The 18,228-nt window shown below is 38.1% G+C and overlaps 1 protein-coding gene across 6 annotated transcripts in view; it reads right to left on the bottom strand.

Annotated features, from left to right (window-relative positions):
• GDPD4 (glycerophosphodiester phosphodiesterase domain containing 4) overlaps positions 1-18,228 on the bottom strand; it is a 132,846-nt gene that overhangs the window by 67,739 nt on the left and 46,879 nt on the right. For all 6 annotated transcript variants that reach the window (XM_070472962.1, XM_070472960.1, XM_070472959.1 and 3 more), the window contains one exon: positions 18,112-18,194. In XM_070472962.1, the coding sequence (XP_070329063.1) occupies positions 18,112-18,194 (83 nt within the window). The remainder of the gene's footprint in view (positions 1-18,111; positions 18,195-18,228) is intronic.

The following is an 18,228-nucleotide window of genomic DNA, read 5'->3' on the forward strand; positions in this document are numbered from 1 at the left end:
CAAAATCTCAATAATACTTCTTTTAAGAAATAGAAAAATTCAACCTAAAATTCATAAGGAATCACAAGGAATTCCAAACAGCCAGAAGAAACTTAAAAAAGAAGAACAAAAGTAGGGGACTCCCACTTTCTGATTTTAAAACTTACTATGAAGCAACAGTAATCAAAATAGTATGGTACTGGCATAAAGACAGACAAACTAATAAAGAGGCCGGAAACAAAGCCTCACATACCCGGTCAAATGATTTTTGACCAGAGTGTTAAGGCCATTCAACAGGGAAAAGACATCTTTTTCACAAATTGTTCTGGGAAAACTGGACATTCACATGAAAAGAATGAAACTGGGCCTTTACTTAATACCATACACAAAAACTTAGATGAAAATACAGGGGAAAATCATGACATTGGATTTGGCAATGATTTTTTTTTTCTATGATGACAAAGGTAGAGGCAAAAACAAACAAAAAATCAGATAAATTGGCTTCATGAAAATAAAAAATTTATACATCAAAATATACTACTGACAACCTAAAAAGACAACCCATAAACTATGAGAAAATATTTGCAAATCATATTTGTGATAAGGGATTAGTGTCCATAATATAAAGAGAACTCCTAAATCTCAGCAATAAAAACACAAACAACCTGATTCAAAAATGGGCAGAGATGTTTGGCCCATTTTTTGATTGGGTCATTTATTTTTCTGGAATTGAGTTGCAGGAGTTGCTTGTATATTTTTGAGATTAATCCTTTGTCTGTTTCTTCATTTGCTATTATTTTCTCCCATTCTGAAGGCTGTCTTTTCACCTTGCTTATAGTTTCCTTTGTTGTGCAAAAGCTTTTAAGTTTCATTAGGTCCCATTTGTTTATTTTTGCTTTTATTTCCAATATTCTGGGAGGTGGGTCATAGAGGATCCTGCTGTGATTTATGTCAGAGAGTGTTTTGCCTATGTTCTCCTCTAGGAGTTTTATAGTTTCTGGTCTTACATTTAGATCTTTAATCCATTTTGAGTTTATTTTTGTGTATGGTGTTAGAAAGTGTTCTAGTTTCATTCTTTTACAAGTGGTTGACCACTTTTCCCAGAACCACTTGTTAAAGAGGTTGTCTTTTTTCCATTGTATAGTCTTGCCTCCTTTGTTGAAGATAAGGTGTCCATAGGTACGTGGATTTATCTCTGGGCTTTCTATTTTGTTCCATTGATCTATATTTCTGTCTTTGTACCAGTACCATACTGTCTTGATGACTGGCTTTGTAGTAGAGCCTGAAGTCAGGCAGGTTGATTCCTCCAGTTCCATTCTTCTTTCTCAAGATTGCTTTGGCTATTAGAGGTTTTTTGTATTTCCATACAAATTGTGAAATTATTTGTTCTAGTTCTGTGAAGAACAAAGATCTAAACGACATTTCTCCAAAGAAGACATACAGATGGCTAACAAACACATGAAAAGATGCTCAACATCACTCATTATCAGATAAATGCAGTCAGGATGGCTGCTATCCAAAAGTCTACAAGCAATAAATGCTGGAGAGGGTGTGGAGAAAAGGGAACCCTCTTATACTGTTGGTGGGAATGCAAATTAGTACAGCCACTATGGAGAACAGTGTGGAGATTCCTTAAAAAACTGGAAATAGAACTGTCATATGACCCAGCAATCCCACTCCTGGGCATACACACTAAGGAAACCAGAACTGAAAGAGACACATGCACCCCAATGTTCATCGCAGCTCTGTTTATAATAGCCAGGACACGGAAGCAACCTAGATGCCCATCAGCAGATGAATGGATAAGGAAGCTATGATACATATACACAATGGAATATTACTCAGCCATTAAAAAGAATTCATTTGAATCAGTTCTAAAGAGATGGATGAAACTGGAGCCCATTATACAGAGTGAAGTAAGCCAGAAAGAAAAACACCAATACAGTATACTAATGCATATATATGGAATTTAGAAAGATGGCAGTGATAACCCTACATGCAAGACAGAAAAAGAGACACAGATGTATAGAACAGACTTTTGGACACTATGGGAGAAGGCGAGGGTGGGATGATCTGAAAGAATAGTATCGAAACATGTATATTATCAAGTGTGAAACAGATCGCCAGTCCAGGATGGATGCATGAGACAAGTGCTCAGGGCTGGTGCACTGGGATGACCCAGAGGGATGGGATGGGGAGGGAGGTGGGAGGGGGGTTCAGGATGGGGAACACATGTAAATCCATGGCTGATTCATGTCAATGTATGGCAAAAACCACTACAATATTGTAAAGTAATTAGCCTCCAACTAATAAAAATAATTGGGGAAAAAAAATTAAAAAAAAATGGGAAGAGGACTTAACTACAAATCTGTCTAAAGAAGACTTGACTGGCTAATAATTATATGAAAAGAAGCTCAACATTACCAATCACTGGGGAAATGCAAATCAAAATTATAATGAGATGCCACCTCACAAAGATTAAGATGGCTCCTGTCAAAAAAGCAGAAACCAACAAGGTTTGTTTGTTATTGGTGAGAATGTGGAGAAACTGGAACCCTTGTACACTGTTGGTGGGAACTCAAGGTGGTACAGCCACTTTGGAAAAGAGTAATGGCAATTCCTCAAAAAGTTAAAAATAGAATCACCATATGACCCAGCCATCTCATTTCTAGGTATACACTCAAAAGACTGAAAGCAGTATCTCAATGAGGTATGTAGGTACCCATGTTCACGACTACATTATTCACTATAGCTAAAATTGGAAGCAACAAGTGTCCATCAGCTGATGAAGGGAGAAGCCAAATGTAGTATATACATACAGTGGGATATCATTCATCCTTTTTAGGATGGAAATCCTGCAATATGCTACAACATGAATGAACTTTCAAGACTTTAAGCTAAGTGATATAAGCCAGTAACATACAAAAAGTACTGTATGATTCCACTTACATGAAGTAGTCAAAATCATAAGGGAAGAATGCAGAATGGGATTGCCAGGGTCTGGGGCTGAGGAGGAGGAGGCATTGGCAGTATCATTTAATGGGTACAGACTTTCAGTTTTACGAGATAAAAAGAGTTTTTGAGATGAACAGTGAAGTTTAGGCAACATTATAAAAGATATATGTTTTATTTATTTATTTTTATTTAGATTAAAAAATTTTAAAATTAATTTATTTTAATTGGAGGCTAATTACTTTACAATATTGTAGTGGTTTTTGCCATACATTGATATGAATCAGCCATGGGTTTACATGTGTTCCCCATCCTGAACCCCCCTCCCACATCCCTCTCCATCCCAACCCTCAGGGTCATCCCAGTGCACCAGCCCTGAATACCCTGTCCCATGCATTGAACCTGGACTGGCGATCTATTTCACATATGATAATATACATGTTTCAATGTTATTCTCTCAAATCATCCCGCCGTCGCCTTCTCCCACAGAGTGCAAAAGACTGTTCTATACATCTGTGTCTCTTTTATTGTCTCGTATATAGGGTCATTGTTACCATCTTTCTAAATTCCAAACGAAGCAACTGACAAAGAATTAATCTCAAAAATATACAAGCAGCTCCTGCAGCTCAATTCCAGATAAATAATATATGTTACAACGAAACCATACATTTAAAAATGGTTAAGATGGTATATTTTATGTTTTTTATTTTTGCCATAATTTAAAAAATTGAAATAAAAAAATGCCATCACAATATATTCACTTGGGAAACCAACACAGATAACATTTGTTTCCTAGGTGAATAAATATGTCTCAAAGTGGAAAGATGAAGATTTAAAGTACATAGTTTAAAACTTCATATCTGTTATTAGTACTATGCTTAAGAAATCGTTGGGCACTTAGTATTTCAGGTAAATTTATATCTTGCCCTAGGTTACCTTTGTAAGTCCAATTTAAAATGTGCAATAGATAAACTGACCCAGAATATGATTATAAATTAAAATCACACTATATTTATAAAATGATTTGAAGGATATAAAAACATTTAAGACTATATAGTAATTCATTTAAATTGTTAGACTTATATGAATTACTTAAATATTTTGAAAAGACTGAAATCAGACTACTGGAATACCTAAAAAAGAAAATATTTAAAACTCATAACTGCAGTTTAAAACATCTAAAGTGTTTAATTAACTAAAAAGGGCATTAACTATTTTTCAAAAGCTCTAAAAAATGATATTTAAAATGTTAGACTTATAGAGAAAACATGAGCAGAACACTTTTTCACATAAATCACAGCAAAATCCTCTATGACCCACCTCCTAGAGTAATGGAAAGAAAAATAAACAAGTGGGACCTAATTAAACTTAAAAGCTCTTGTTCAGTAAAAGAAACCATAAACAATGTGAAAAGACAACCCTCAGAATGGGGGAAAATAATAGCAAGTGAAACTGACAAAGGATTAATCTCCAAAATATACAAGCAGCTCATGCAGCTCCATACAAGAAAAACAAACAACCCAATCAAAAAGTGGGCAGAAGACATTTCTCCAAAGAAGACATACAGATGGCTAATAAACGCACGAAAAGACATTCAATTTCATTCATTATTAGAGAAATGCAAAACAAAACTACAGTGAGGTTCACCTCACACTGGTCAGAATGACCATCATCAAAAAATCTACAAACAAAAATGCTGGAGGGGATGTGGAGAAAAGGGAACCCTCTTGCACTGTTGGTGGGAATGTAAACTGATACAGGCACTATGGAGAACAGTATGGAGATTCCTTAAAAAACTAGGAATAAAAGTAAAAGAGCCAGCAATCCCACTACTGGGCATTTACCCCAAGAAAACCATAACTGAAAAAAACCCACACATACCCCTTGTAATTGACAGGACAGTGTTGACTCATCACAGTCCTCATTAAATAGTAGATACTTCTCTCTCTCTTCCCACCTCTCAAACACACACACCATAATAGCTGTTATCACTGGCCATTCCCCAACACTTACTATTTTAGACCTCTGAGGATTTTATTCATTTGTATGTTTAAAAATTACCACCCATGTCACTTTCAAATCTAGATCTGTCAGCTCTAACCTCTCAACTTTGTGAGCATATTACACCTCTTGTTTCTTTTTCTTTCACTACTTATAATCTGTTATCTTTTCTAGCTAAAATATAGGAAATGAAAAACGAAAGAGTTCAATTATTGTCCCCTTTGAGTTTTTGCCCCTAGAAGCATTTCCTAAAATTCACCGGCCACGTACACATACACACATGTACAAACACTCAACAGCTAAGACAAGGAAGCAACCTAGATAAATTGACAGATGAATGGATAAAGAAGTTGTGGTATATATCCACAATGCAATATTACTCAACCATAAAAAGGAATGCATTTGAGTCTGTTCTAATGGGGTGGGTGAATCTAGAACTTGTTATACGGAGTGAAGTAAGTCAGAAGAACAAATAACATATATTAATGCATATATATGAAATCTAGAAAAATGGTACTGATGAACCTATTTGCAGGCAGCAATAGAGATGCCGACCTAGAGAACAGACTTGTGGACACAGTGAGGGAATGAGAAGGTGGGGCAAACTGAGAGAGTAGCACTGAAAAATATACATTACAATATGTAGAATAGATAGCCAGTGGGAATCTGCTATATGATGCAGGGAGCTCAAGTCCAGTGCTCTGTGACAACCTAGAGAGGTGGGATGGGGTGGGAGAGGGGAGGGTGGTTCAAGTGGGAGGGGACATATATATACCTATGGCTGATTCATGTTGATGTATGGCAGGAACCAATACAACACTGTAAAGAAATTATCTTACAATTAAAAATAAAGTAAACATCCCACCCTCGCCTTCTCCCACAGAGTCCAAAATGCTGTTCTGTACATCTGTGTCTCTTTCTCTGTTTTGCATATAGGGTTTTCGAGAGAACAGCATGTATATTATCTATAGTGAAACAGATCACCAGCCCAGGTGGGATGCATGAGACAAGTGCTTGGGCCTGGTGCACTGGGAAGACCCAGAGGAATCGGGTGGAGAGGGAGTGGGAGGGGGGATGGGGATGGGGAATACATGTAACTCCATGGCTGATTCATGTCAATGTATGACAAAACCCACTGCAATGTTGTGAAGTAATTAGCCTCCAACTAATAAAAATAAATGAAAAAAAAAAAAGAAAAAAAAGTGAGTCATAAGGCAAGTAAATGTTTATAAGAAATTGCCAAACTATATTTCAGAGTGGCTACAATATTTTAAATTCCTCCACAATATATATGAAATTCATTCAGCTGTCTGCATCCTTGCCAGTATTTGCTGGCCAATATTTTTTCCAACCATTATAATTATGATGGCTTTAATTTGCTTTTCTCTAATGATGTGGACCTATCAAGTGGCTTCCGAGATGGCTCAGAAGGTAAAGTGTCTGCCTGCAATGCGGGAGACCTGGGTTCCATCCCTGGGTCAGGAAGATCCCCTGGAGAAGGAAATGGCAAACCAATCCAGTAATCTTGCCTGGGAAATTCCATGGATGGAGGAGCCCGGTAGGCTACAATCTGTTGGGTTGCAAAGAGTTGGACACGACTGAGCGACTTCACTTTCTTTCTTTATGGACCTAACAGAAGCAGAAGGTACTAAGAAGAGGTGGCAAGAATACACAGAAGAACTACACAAAAAAGATCTTCATGACCCAGATAACCATGATCCTGTGATCACTCACCTGGAGCCAGACATCCTGGAATGTGAAGTCAAGTGGGCCTTAGGAAGCATCACAATGAACAAAGCTAGTGGAGGTGATGGAATTCCAGTTAAGCTATTTCAAATCCTAAAAGATGATGCTGTGAAAGTGCTGCACTCAATATGCCAGCATATTTGGAAGATGCAGCAGTGGCCACAGGATTGGAAAAGATCAGTTTTCATTCCAATTCCAAAGAAAGGCAAAGCCAAAGAATTTTCAAACTATTGCACAATTGTACTCATCTCACACACTAGCGAAGTAATGTTCAAAATTCTCCAAGCAAGGCTTGGAGAATGTATATATGAACTGTGAACTTCCAGATGTTCATGCTGGATTTAGAAAAGGCAGAGGAACCGGAGATCAAATTGCCAACAACCGCTGGATCATCAAAAAAGCAAGAGAGTTCCAGAAAAACATCTGATTCATTGACTACGCCAAAGCCTTTGACTGTGTGGATCACAACAAAATGGGAAAATTCTTGAAGAGATGAGAAAACCAGACCACCTTACTTGCCTCCTTAAAAACCTGTATGCAGGTCAAGAAGCAACAGTTAAAACTGAACATGGCAACAGACTAGTTACAAATTGGAAAAGGAGTATGCCAAGGCTGTATATTGTCACCCTGCTTATTTAACTTATATGCAGAGTACATGTGCGAAATGCTGGGCTGGATGAAGCTCAAGCTGGAATCAAGATTGCCAGGAGAAATATCCATAACAGATATGCAGATGACACCACCCTTATGGCAGAAAGTGAAGAGGAACTAAAGAGCCTCTTGATGAAACTAAAAGAGGAGACTGAAAAAGCTGGCTTAAAACTCAACATTCAAAAAACTAAGATCAAGACATCCGGTCCCATCACTTCATGGCAACTAGATGGGGAAACAATGGAAACAGTGAGAGACTATTTTTTTGGGTGTTGGAGAAGACTCTGAGAGTCCGGTGGACTGCAAGGAGATTCAACCAGTTAATCCTAAAGGAAATCAGTCCTGAATATTCATTGGAAGGACTGATGCTGAAGCTGAAACTCTAATATTTGGCCACCTGATATGAAGGACTGACTCACTGGAAAAGACCCTGATGCTGGGAAAGTTTGAAGGTGGGAGGAGAAAGGGATAGCAGAGGACGAGATGGTTGGATGGCCTCACCAACTTGATGGACATGAATTTGAACAAGCTCTGGGAGTTGGTGATGGACAGGAAAGCCTGGAATGCTGCAATCCATGGGGTCACAAAGATTCAGACATGACTTAGCGACTGAACTGAGTTGCTAATAATGTTAACCATATTTTCATGTGCTTGACTGCCATCTATATATTTTCTTGGGTGAAGCGTCTGTTTATGTCTTTTGCCCACTTTCTAATGGGATTGTTTCTTTACTGTTCAGTTGAAAGAGTTCTTGTATTCTGGATATAAGTCCTTTGTTGTATATGTGTCAGCAAATATTTTCTCCCAGTCTGTATTTTGTTTCTTCATCCTCTTCTCAGGGTTTTTTTTAAAGGACACATTTATTTTTATAAAGCTTAATTTTACAGTTTTTCTTTATGGTTCATGCTTCTAGTGTCATATCTTCACCTAACCTAAGTTCACAAAGTTCCCTCCCCACCATGGTTTATTCTCAAAGTTCTGGAGTTTTACATTTAGATCTATTATTCATTTTGAGCTAATTTCTGTGTAAGCTATGAGTTAAAGGAGGAGGTTCTCTACTACTCTCACTCCCCATAATGGAAGTTCATGTGTTCCAATTCCATTTATTAGAAAGACTGTCTTTACTTCATATATCTTTAACCTTTGTAAAAAATAAACATAGGGGTTTATGTACTGTAATCTATTTCTGGACTCCCTATCCTGCTCAATTAACTTGCATGTCTGATTCTCCTCCATTACTACACCATTCAGATTAATGTAGCTAGACAGTATGTCTTGAAATCACATAGTGCGATTCCTCTAACTTTATTCTTTGTCAGTATTGGGGTAGGTATCCTAGTTCCTCTGTCTTTCCACATAAATTTTAGAATCAGATTGTCTGTTGTTTTTTTAAACTGATGGCATTCTTTTCTGTTTAAAAGTTTCTATTTTGAGATATATGTAGATTTACTTGGGTTTGTAAGAAATAATACTGTGAGATTTCCCCAACAGTAACATCTTGTATATACTACAATATTACAAGGAAACTGACATTGATAAAATCACTGACCTTATTCAGATTTCATTAGTTTTACATGTACTTATATGCGTATGTGCTCATTTTACCACATAGATTCAAGTGACAACCACCAGAGTCAATATAAAAAGCCCTAAAGATATGAGAGCAATCTTTTATTATTTATAGCCAAAGACACCATGTTCTTTCCCCTTGTTCATCCCAGGCAACCACTGATGTATTTTCAATCATTTAATTTTATGATTTTGAAAGTTATATAAAAAAGAAAGCATACAGTATGCAACCTTTAGAGATTGGCTTTTTTTCATGCAGCACAATTCCCATGAGACACATCCAAATTGCTGCATGTATCAATACATCATTCTCTTTCATTGTTGAGCAGTATTCCACTGGGGCTTCCCTGGTAGCTCAGCTGGCAAAGAATCCGCCTACAAGACTGGACACCCCGGTTCAATTCCTGGGTCAGGAAGATAGATTTTCTGCAGAAGGGATAGGCTACCCACTCCAGTATTCTTGGGCTTCCTTGGTGGCTCAGTTGGTAAAGAATCCACCTGCAATGTGGGAGACCTGGGTTTGATCCCTGAGTTGGGAAGATCCCTAGGTGAAGGGAATGGCTACCCACTTCAATATTCTGGCCTGGAGAATCCCAGGGACTGCATACTATTCCATGGTATGGATACACCACACCTGACCATTTACCTCTTGAACTTCTTGAAGGAAAATGGGGTTGTACAGATGTTGCCCATTATAAATAAAACTGCTATGAACATCAATGTAAAGGTCTTTGTATTAACATCAAATTCTTCCTCCCTCTGGAATAAATTAGTAGTAGTGTAATTTCTGGGTTGTATGGTAAGTACATATTAGGTATTTTTAAAAAGTGCTAAACTTATCAGAGCAGCTATACCATTCTACATTTCTTCCAGTAATGTGTGAGTGATCCAGTTTATCTACCATCATTAGAAGATATCACTATTTGTTAAACTTAGCCATTCTGATCAGTAAGTAGTGATTCTAGTTTTAGTTTTCATCTTCTTAATATCTACTAAAGTTGAATATCTTTTCATGTGCCTATTAGCTATCTATGTATCCTCTTAGGAAAAGTGACTGATCATTAATTTTGTCTATTTTCTAACTTTGTCTATTTTCAGAATATTTTTTGTGCTGTTGAGCTGGACAGTTTCCTATATATTCTAGATATATGTCTTCTGTGAGATACGTGTTTTACAAATATTGCCTTCTCATCTGATACTTTTCTTTTTATTCGCCTCACAAGATCTTTCACAGAATAGAAGCGTTTTACTTTGAGACCCCATTTATGAGTTTTTCATTTCATGGACAGTGCTTTTGGTATAAAGTCTAAGAATACTCTGCCCAGTCCTAAATCCCAAAGATCTTCCCCTCTTTGGTTTTCTAAATATTTTATAATTCTACATTTTTGCATTTAAATCCTAATCAATTATGAGTTTTTGTGCTTTTTTCTCCCCTAAACCATGAGGTTTATGTTGAGGGTCACTTTTATTGTATCTGATGTCCATTTTCTCTAGTACTATTTATTTTTCTTCCATTGTTTAGTTTTTTTTTCACTTATACTCATTATGGTAAAATATATAAAACATAAAAGTTGCCGTATTAAAACCATTTTTCATGTTCAATTCAGTGGTACTACATGCATGCACAATGTTATAGGAACATCACCACTATCTGTTTCCAAAACTTTCTATTAGCACAAACAGAGACTCTGTAACCATGAAGTAACTCACCATTGCTCCCTTTCTCTAATACTGGTAGCTTTAATTTACTTTCTGTCTCTAGGAATTTGCCTATTCTGGATATTTCATACACACAGAATTATACTTTATCTTTTTATTTCCAGCTACTTTCACCTTAGCATATTGTTTTCAAGGTTCATCGGTATTATAACATCCCTGTTGTTGCAGACCTTATTAATTTTTATGGCTGAATAATATTCCATTACACACACACACACACACACACACACACACACACACACACACGTTTTATTTATTCATTCACTTGCTGATGGAACCTTGGGCTGTTTCCAACTTTTTGCTATTATGAATAATGCTGCCATAAGCATTGGCATCTAAGTACCTATCTGAGTATCTGTTTCTACTTTTTCATTGTATATAAAAATATACACTCACATCTAGGAGTATAACTGCTAGTTCATACAGTAATTCCACATTAAGATTTTTAAGGAATTAGAAGTTGTTTTCCATAGTTACTATATCACTTTGCAGTTCCACCAGTAATGTACATGGTTTACAACTTCTCCACTTCCATACTAACATTTGTTATTTTCTATGTTTTTAATTACAGTCATACTAGTGTGAAGTGATTTCTCATAATGGCTTTGGTTTGTACTTTTCTAGTGCTACTCTCGTTGAGTATCTTTCCATGTGCCTTCTGGCCACCTGCGTAACTTTTCTAGAGAAATACATCCAAGTCCTTTGCCCAAATTTTTTACTTTTTTGCTGTAGGCATCAGTATTTTATTCTTTGTTTAATCCAAATGCTCTCAAAGTGGAAACTCAAAAGAATACTTTCCACTTGAAACACTTAAACTAGATACTGATCTCAGGGGCCCCCGATGTTGACAATTTGATCTCTGGTTCCTCTGCCTCTCTGAAACCCAGCTTGTACATCTGGAAGTTCCCGATTCATGGACTGCTGAAACCTTGCTAGCATGTGAAATAAGCGCAACTGGGTGGTAGTTTGAACATTCTTTGGCATTGCTCTTAATGCTTAACACATTACAGCAATGAAGATGGTAATTCATTTTCTTCTATACCTGCTGAAGCCAAGATGGTAAAGCTAATTTTGTGGCCAATAGTGTCATAGGATAAAATAGAATATTATGATCCAAAAGATTTAAAATTTAAAAAAAGAATACAAATTCTTATCAGATGCACAATTTACAAATATTTTCTCTAATTGTGTAATCTGTCTTTTGTTTTTATTGGTAATGCCTTTTGATGAGCAAAAGGTTATAATTTGGAGGAAGTCCAGTTCACCTATGTTTTCCTTTTGTTGCTCATGCTTTTAGTGTCATACAGAAAGACTCACCGCCAAATCCAGAGTCATGATTTACCCTTGTGTTTCCTTCTAAGAATTCTAAGCTTTTTTTTTTTCTTCATTTATTTATTTATTTTTCCCCACAAGGTCATCATTTTAATATTTGAAGACAGATTCCCTTTCCTTTTATTTTATTTTTTATTAGTTGGAGGCTAATTACTTTACAATATTGTAGTGGGTTTTGTCATACATTGACATGAATCAGCCATGGATTTACATGTATTCCCCATTCCTGTCCCCCCTCCCACCTCCCTCTCCACCCGATCCTTCTGGGTCTTCCCAGTGCACCAGGTCCAAGCACTTGTCTCATGCATCCAACCTGGGCTGATGATCTGTTTCACCCTAGATAATATACATGTTTCGATGCTGTTCTCTTGAAACATCCCACCCTTGCCTTCTCCCACAGAGTCCAAAATTCTGTCCTGTACATCTGTGTCTCTTTTTCTGTTTTGCATATAGGGTTATTGTTACCATCTTTCTAAATTCCATATATATGCGTTAGTATGCTGTATTGGTCTTTATCTTTCTGGCTTACTTCACGCTGTATAATGGGGGAATTCTAAGCTTTTACCTCTCATATTTATGTCACTGATCCATTTTGAGTTAATTTTTATATATTTAGTGTGAGGCAGTGGTCAGTGAATTGCCTTGCATTTTTGTTAACATCAGATGCCATCAAGAAAATGAGAGAACGTACAATGGAAAGAAATTTTTGCAAATCACATGTGAAATACAAGAGATGTTCTCTTTAAATCATGAATTATCTAGAAGTAGATTCATTTAGTTTCCAAGTGTTTGGAGATTTTCTGATTTGTGATTCATTTGTGATTCATTTCTAGTGTGATTCTTTTGTGGTCAGAGAACTCATTCTGTATGTTTTCAGTACTTTTAAACTTGTTGAGGTTTTTTTTTTTTTGGCCCAGGATATGGTCTATATTATGTTTTGTGGATACTGGAAAACAATATATCTTCTGCTGTTCTTGTGTTGAGTGTTCTATCAGTGTTACTTAGATTCTGCAGGCTGATGGCATAGTCCAGCATCATCTTGTTGTTCTGTATATTTAATAGTTTTCTGTTTAGTCTTACATCAATTACTAAGAGAAGGGTTTCATCATTCTCAACTATAGTTATAGGTTTGTCTATTTCTCCTTTTAGTTTTGTCAGTTTTTGCTTCATGTATATTGTAGCTCTATTCTTGGGTTCACACACGGTCAGAATTGTTATGTCTTCTTGATGAATTTAATCATTCTGTAATGTTGTTTGCTTCTTGTGATTTTCTCTGCTCTGAAGTTTACTTTGTCTGATATTAATATAACTACTCCATCCTTTATTTGTACATTTTTCCAGCCTTTTAGTTTAACCTATTTGTTGTTGTTCAGTTGCTAAGTTGTGTCTGACTCTTTGCAACCCCATGGACTGCAGCATGTCAGGTTTCCCTGTCCTTCACTATCTTCTGGAGTTTGCTCAAACTCAAGTCCATGGAGTTGTTGATGTCATCCAGCCATCTTGTCCTCTGTCATCCCTTTCTCCTCATGTCCTCAATCCTTCCCAGCATCAGGTCTTTTCCAATGAGTCAGCTCTTTGCATCAGGTGGTCAGGTGGTATTGGAGCTTCAGCTTCAGCATCAGTCCTTCCAATGAACATTCAGGACTGACTTCCTTTAGGATTGACTGGTTTGATCTCCCTGCTATCCAAGGGACTCTCAAGGGTCTTCTCCAGCACCACAGTTCAAAAGCATCAATTCTTTGGCACTCAGCCTTCTTTATGGTCCAACTCTCACATCCGTACATGACTACTGGAAAAACCATAGCTTTGACCATACAGACCTTTGTTGGCAAAGTGATGTCTCTGCTTTTTAAGATGCTGTCTTGTTTTATGATAGTTTTTCTTTCAAGGAGCAAGTAATTTTAATTTCATGGCTGCAATTACCATCCACAGTGATTTAGGAGCCCAAGAAAATAAAATCTGTCACTGTTTCCACTTTTTCCCCATCTATTTGCCATGAAGTGATGGGACCAGATGCCAGGATCTTAGTTTTTGGATGTTGAGTTTTAAGTCAGTTTTTTTGGAAAAGTCTGTCTATATCATTATATTTGAGGTGAATTTATTGTATACAGCATATAGTTTATGTATTATATGTATTTAATGCATTATGTTTTAATATATATAGCCTACCAGTATATGTCTTTTAATTTGTATATTTAGAGTATTTATATTTATTATATTTGTTGGTATGTTATGATTTAAGTCTGCCACTTTGATACTAGTTTGATGTTTGGTTGCTCCAACTTTGTTCCCCTGTTTTCTAATTTTGGCTTTCTATTGGTTATTTGAACATTTTTCATAGATAGTGTTTTTTTTTTTTTGTTTGTTTGTTTTTTTTTTTTTTTTACTACAGTTGACCAATGGGGTGTTACGGGCACAGTCAAAAATTCATACATAACTTTTAACTCCCCAAATCTTAACTACTAATAGTCTACTATTGACTGGAAGCCTTACAAGTAACACAAACAGCTGATCAAAACAGATTTTGCATGCTCTACGGATTATGTAATTATTTAATAGGTACAGAGCTTCAGTTTGAGAAGATGAAGAAGTTCTAGACATGGATGGTGGCGATAGTAGTAAAACAAGGTGAATATACTGAATGCCATTAAACTGCACACTTAACAGTAGACTGGGCTTCCCCAGTGGCTCAGTGGTATAGAATCTGCCTGCAATGCAAGAGATGCAGGTTTGATCCCTCGGTCAGGAAGATACCCTAGAGAAGGAAATGGCAACCAACTCCAGAACTTGCCTGGGAAATTCCATGGACAGAGGTACCTGGTGGCTTATAGTCCATGGGGCCACAAAAGATTCAGACACCACATAGTAACTAAACAATAACAAAAAGAGTAGATATATGTATAACAGATTCACTTTTCTGTACACCTGAAATTAACACAATATTGTAAATCAACTATATGCTAACAAAATTTTCTTTAAAAATGGTCAAAATGATAAGTGTTATGTTAAATATATTTTAGCACAAAAAAGTCACTTTCTCTAGAAAACTTCTCTCAGTACTTCACTCTTAAGTAGGCAGAGAAAGGAGAGGGGTACTACTTCTTATACCAGGGCAGAAATCGTTACAGGGATTTGCTCATATCCTGCAGGGCCACAGCCTCAAGCTGTGAGAGGAAGGGGAGTGGCTTTTGTGTGGTGTTCCCCTTAGTAGGACTGGTATGGTCAAAACATTTAGAGCCTTCTGGACAATCCTACTGCAAATTCCCTGGCTAGAAAAAGCAGATTTTTTCCCCCTCTGCAGCTGTAGGTGTTTCTGTGCAGGTCTCTTCAGAGCTCATGTCAGGGTATATGAGGAAAAAACCGAAACAACCAACAGGAAACTTGCTCCCTACTAAGAAGTTCCTTCAGTATTATGAACCTAGCCAGTCCACCTCCAATTCTCCACCTTTCAGAGTCTTCTGTTAGATGCTTTGTGAATTTTGTCCAGTTTTAAACTTTTTTTTTTTTAATGTATTTCTAATTCTTGGAAAGAACAGGGTGGAATGTGCTGAAGTTCTAGTAGCTGCTCTTTGTGCATTTCCACAGTCCTGTGTTCCTCTTTTAGAAGTTAACAACATTTTCAGTTCAGTTCAGTTGCTCAGTCATGTCCAACTCTTTGCGACCCCATGAGCTGAAGCACACCAGGCCTCCCTGTCCAACACCAACTCCTGGAGTCCACCCAAACTCATGTCCATTGAGTTAGTGATGCCATCCAACCATCTCATCCTCTGTTGTCCCCTTCTCCTCCTGCCCTCAATCTTTCTCAGCATCAGGGTCTTTCCCAATGAGTCAGCTCTTTGCATCAGGTGGACAAAGTACTGGAGTTTCAGCTTCAACATCAGACCTTCCAATGAACACCCAGGACTGATCTCCTTTAGGATGGGTTGGCTGGATCTCCTTGCAGTCCAAGGGACTCTCAAGAGTCTTCTCCAACACCACAGTTCAAAAGCATCAATTCTTTGGCACTCAGCTTTCTTTATGGTCCAACTCTCACATCCATACATGATAACTGGAAAAACCATGGCCTTGACTAGACGGACCTTTGTTGGCAAAGTAATGTCTCTGCTTTCTAATATGCTGTCTAAGTTGGTCATAACTTTCCTTCCAAGGAGTAAGCATATTTTAATTTCATGGCTGCATTACCAACTGCAGTGATTCTGGAGCCCCCCCGCCCCAAAATAAAGTCTCTTGCTATTTCCACTGTTTCCCCATTTTACTACTCAGTAATTCATGATATTACATTTTCCTGTTCTAGTTACTGCTGTGGTATTCCTGTTCTGGCTAGACTATGGCTGATAAGCAATTTTTATTAGTGATGAAGTCTAGATTATGACCACCAATGTGGAGGTATGTGGAGGAAGTGGTAATGGGAAATGAAGACATCGAGACACAGAGAAACTGAAGGGCTGGAAGGGTCATCTACACTGAAGTTGAAGTCACAAGATAAGAGAGAAAGACAATGTGCCAGGAGCTCATTGGCTCAGCATCATGACCACATTAGGCCATGACCTCTAGGCACTCACACAACAAGCCCAGAAGCTCTGAAAGAACATCCAGTTTCAATTCTGCTTAAAATATCCTGCAAGAAACAGCTGAGTAACACCACTGTTAGGTAATGTCAAGAACCCTAGTCTGGGATCAGGAAATCTAGTTCTAATCCTGGCTTTATCATGTACATAGCCTTATATCCTCAGCAATACATTTCTTTTCTTTGAATTCAGGTTAAAACCACAGTTCTCCATTGTGAAATAAGATGTTCATTTCTTTCCTGTTTGGCTCACTGAAGGCTGGGAAGGAAGGGTGTGTGTGTGTGTGTGTGTGTGTGTGTGTGTGTGTGTTAGTAGCTCAGTTGTGTCTGACTCTTTGTGACCCCATGGATTGTAGACCAGCAGGCTCCTCTGTCCACGAAATTCTCCAGGAAGGAATACTTGAGAGGCTTGCCACTCCCTTCTCCAGGGGATCTTCCTGCCCCAGGGATCAGACCCGGGCCTCCCACGTTGCAGGCAGCTGTCTTACTGTCCGAGCCACCAGGGAGGCGGGAAGGGAGCAGAGAACGCCACATTCACTGAAACAGCCTCCAGCAGTTCATCTGTACTTCCGGCCGCCCAAGCACACACATTCTACAAAAAAGCACGTCTCTTTGTCCTCGTCCCTGCTGTGATCCACGTCTTCCTGTGATACAGGTCTTCATTTTCCCTTGGACAATGCTAAAGCCTACTGCCCATCTCCCTCACAATTTGCTCTCACAAATTCTCAGATGAGTCTTCCTAAAACAATAAACTGATCTTTCTTTAAAGCCTAGCATGGGTGTTCATTACACATTTAGGGATCTCCGTGATCCAGTCTCAGTAAGTCTTGCAACTATACCTCCCCCTCACATAGCCATCTCATGTCCCCGAAGTGAATTACACTTGGCATTCATATAGACTAGCACACTGATCCACAAATTTGTTATTTCTCATTGGGATGCCTTTGGCTAAGCTATGGCCTCTGCCAAGATTCCCCATCTCTGCTTGGGAAAATACTATTTTTCCTTCAAGGCTCAACACAAACACAGTTCTGAGCACAAAGATAATTTTTCACAGAGTAGGAGGGGGACTCATCCTCCTCCACTGAGGTTCCACTGCATTTGCCTTACTCTTTTCTGGAAGGCCCTCACCTCACACGGTCCTGTACTGTGTTTATTTGTAAACATGCCCCATCTCCTTCACTGGTTGGGAACAGCTCTTAGGCAGGACTATATTTCACTCATCTGCCTCTCCCTAGCACTCAAAAGAAGGATATAATAGGAATGTGGTAGGTACCCAGGGAATGTTAATTAAATAGATTGCTAAGGGAGGGCATGGGAATGAGTTATAAGCATGTTTGTAGGGGGTATAAATTTGAGCTATGTGTGGAGACTATAAAGAGTGATCTATGAGCCTGTGTTTGAGAATGCAGGGGTTGCAGATATGTTGTTTGTAAAGGAGAAGTAGTTCATGTATGTGTGTCATGGGCAGATGTCCCATGTGAACACGGGAGAAACTCCCAGGGGCTTGCTCTCTCTACAGCCTGGGCCGGGCTGGAGTCGTCCATGGCATTGGTCTTTTCTCCTCCCACCCTGGCCCCTCCCTTCTTTCCTACCTTATTTGCACATCACTCTCCAGTCCATCGGCCCCGTGTTCAACAGCTTTCTCAAAGGACATTATGGTATTCTCAGGTCCCAGCTATGTAAGAAAAGGACATCAGGCCTTTAATCTC

The sequence above is a fragment of the Odocoileus virginianus genome, chromosome 10, assembly GCF_023699985.2.
Source record: "Odocoileus virginianus isolate 20LAN1187 ecotype Illinois chromosome 10, Ovbor_1.2, whole genome shotgun sequence".
NCBI lineage: Eukaryota > Metazoa > Chordata > Mammalia > Artiodactyla > Cervidae > Odocoileus > Odocoileus virginianus.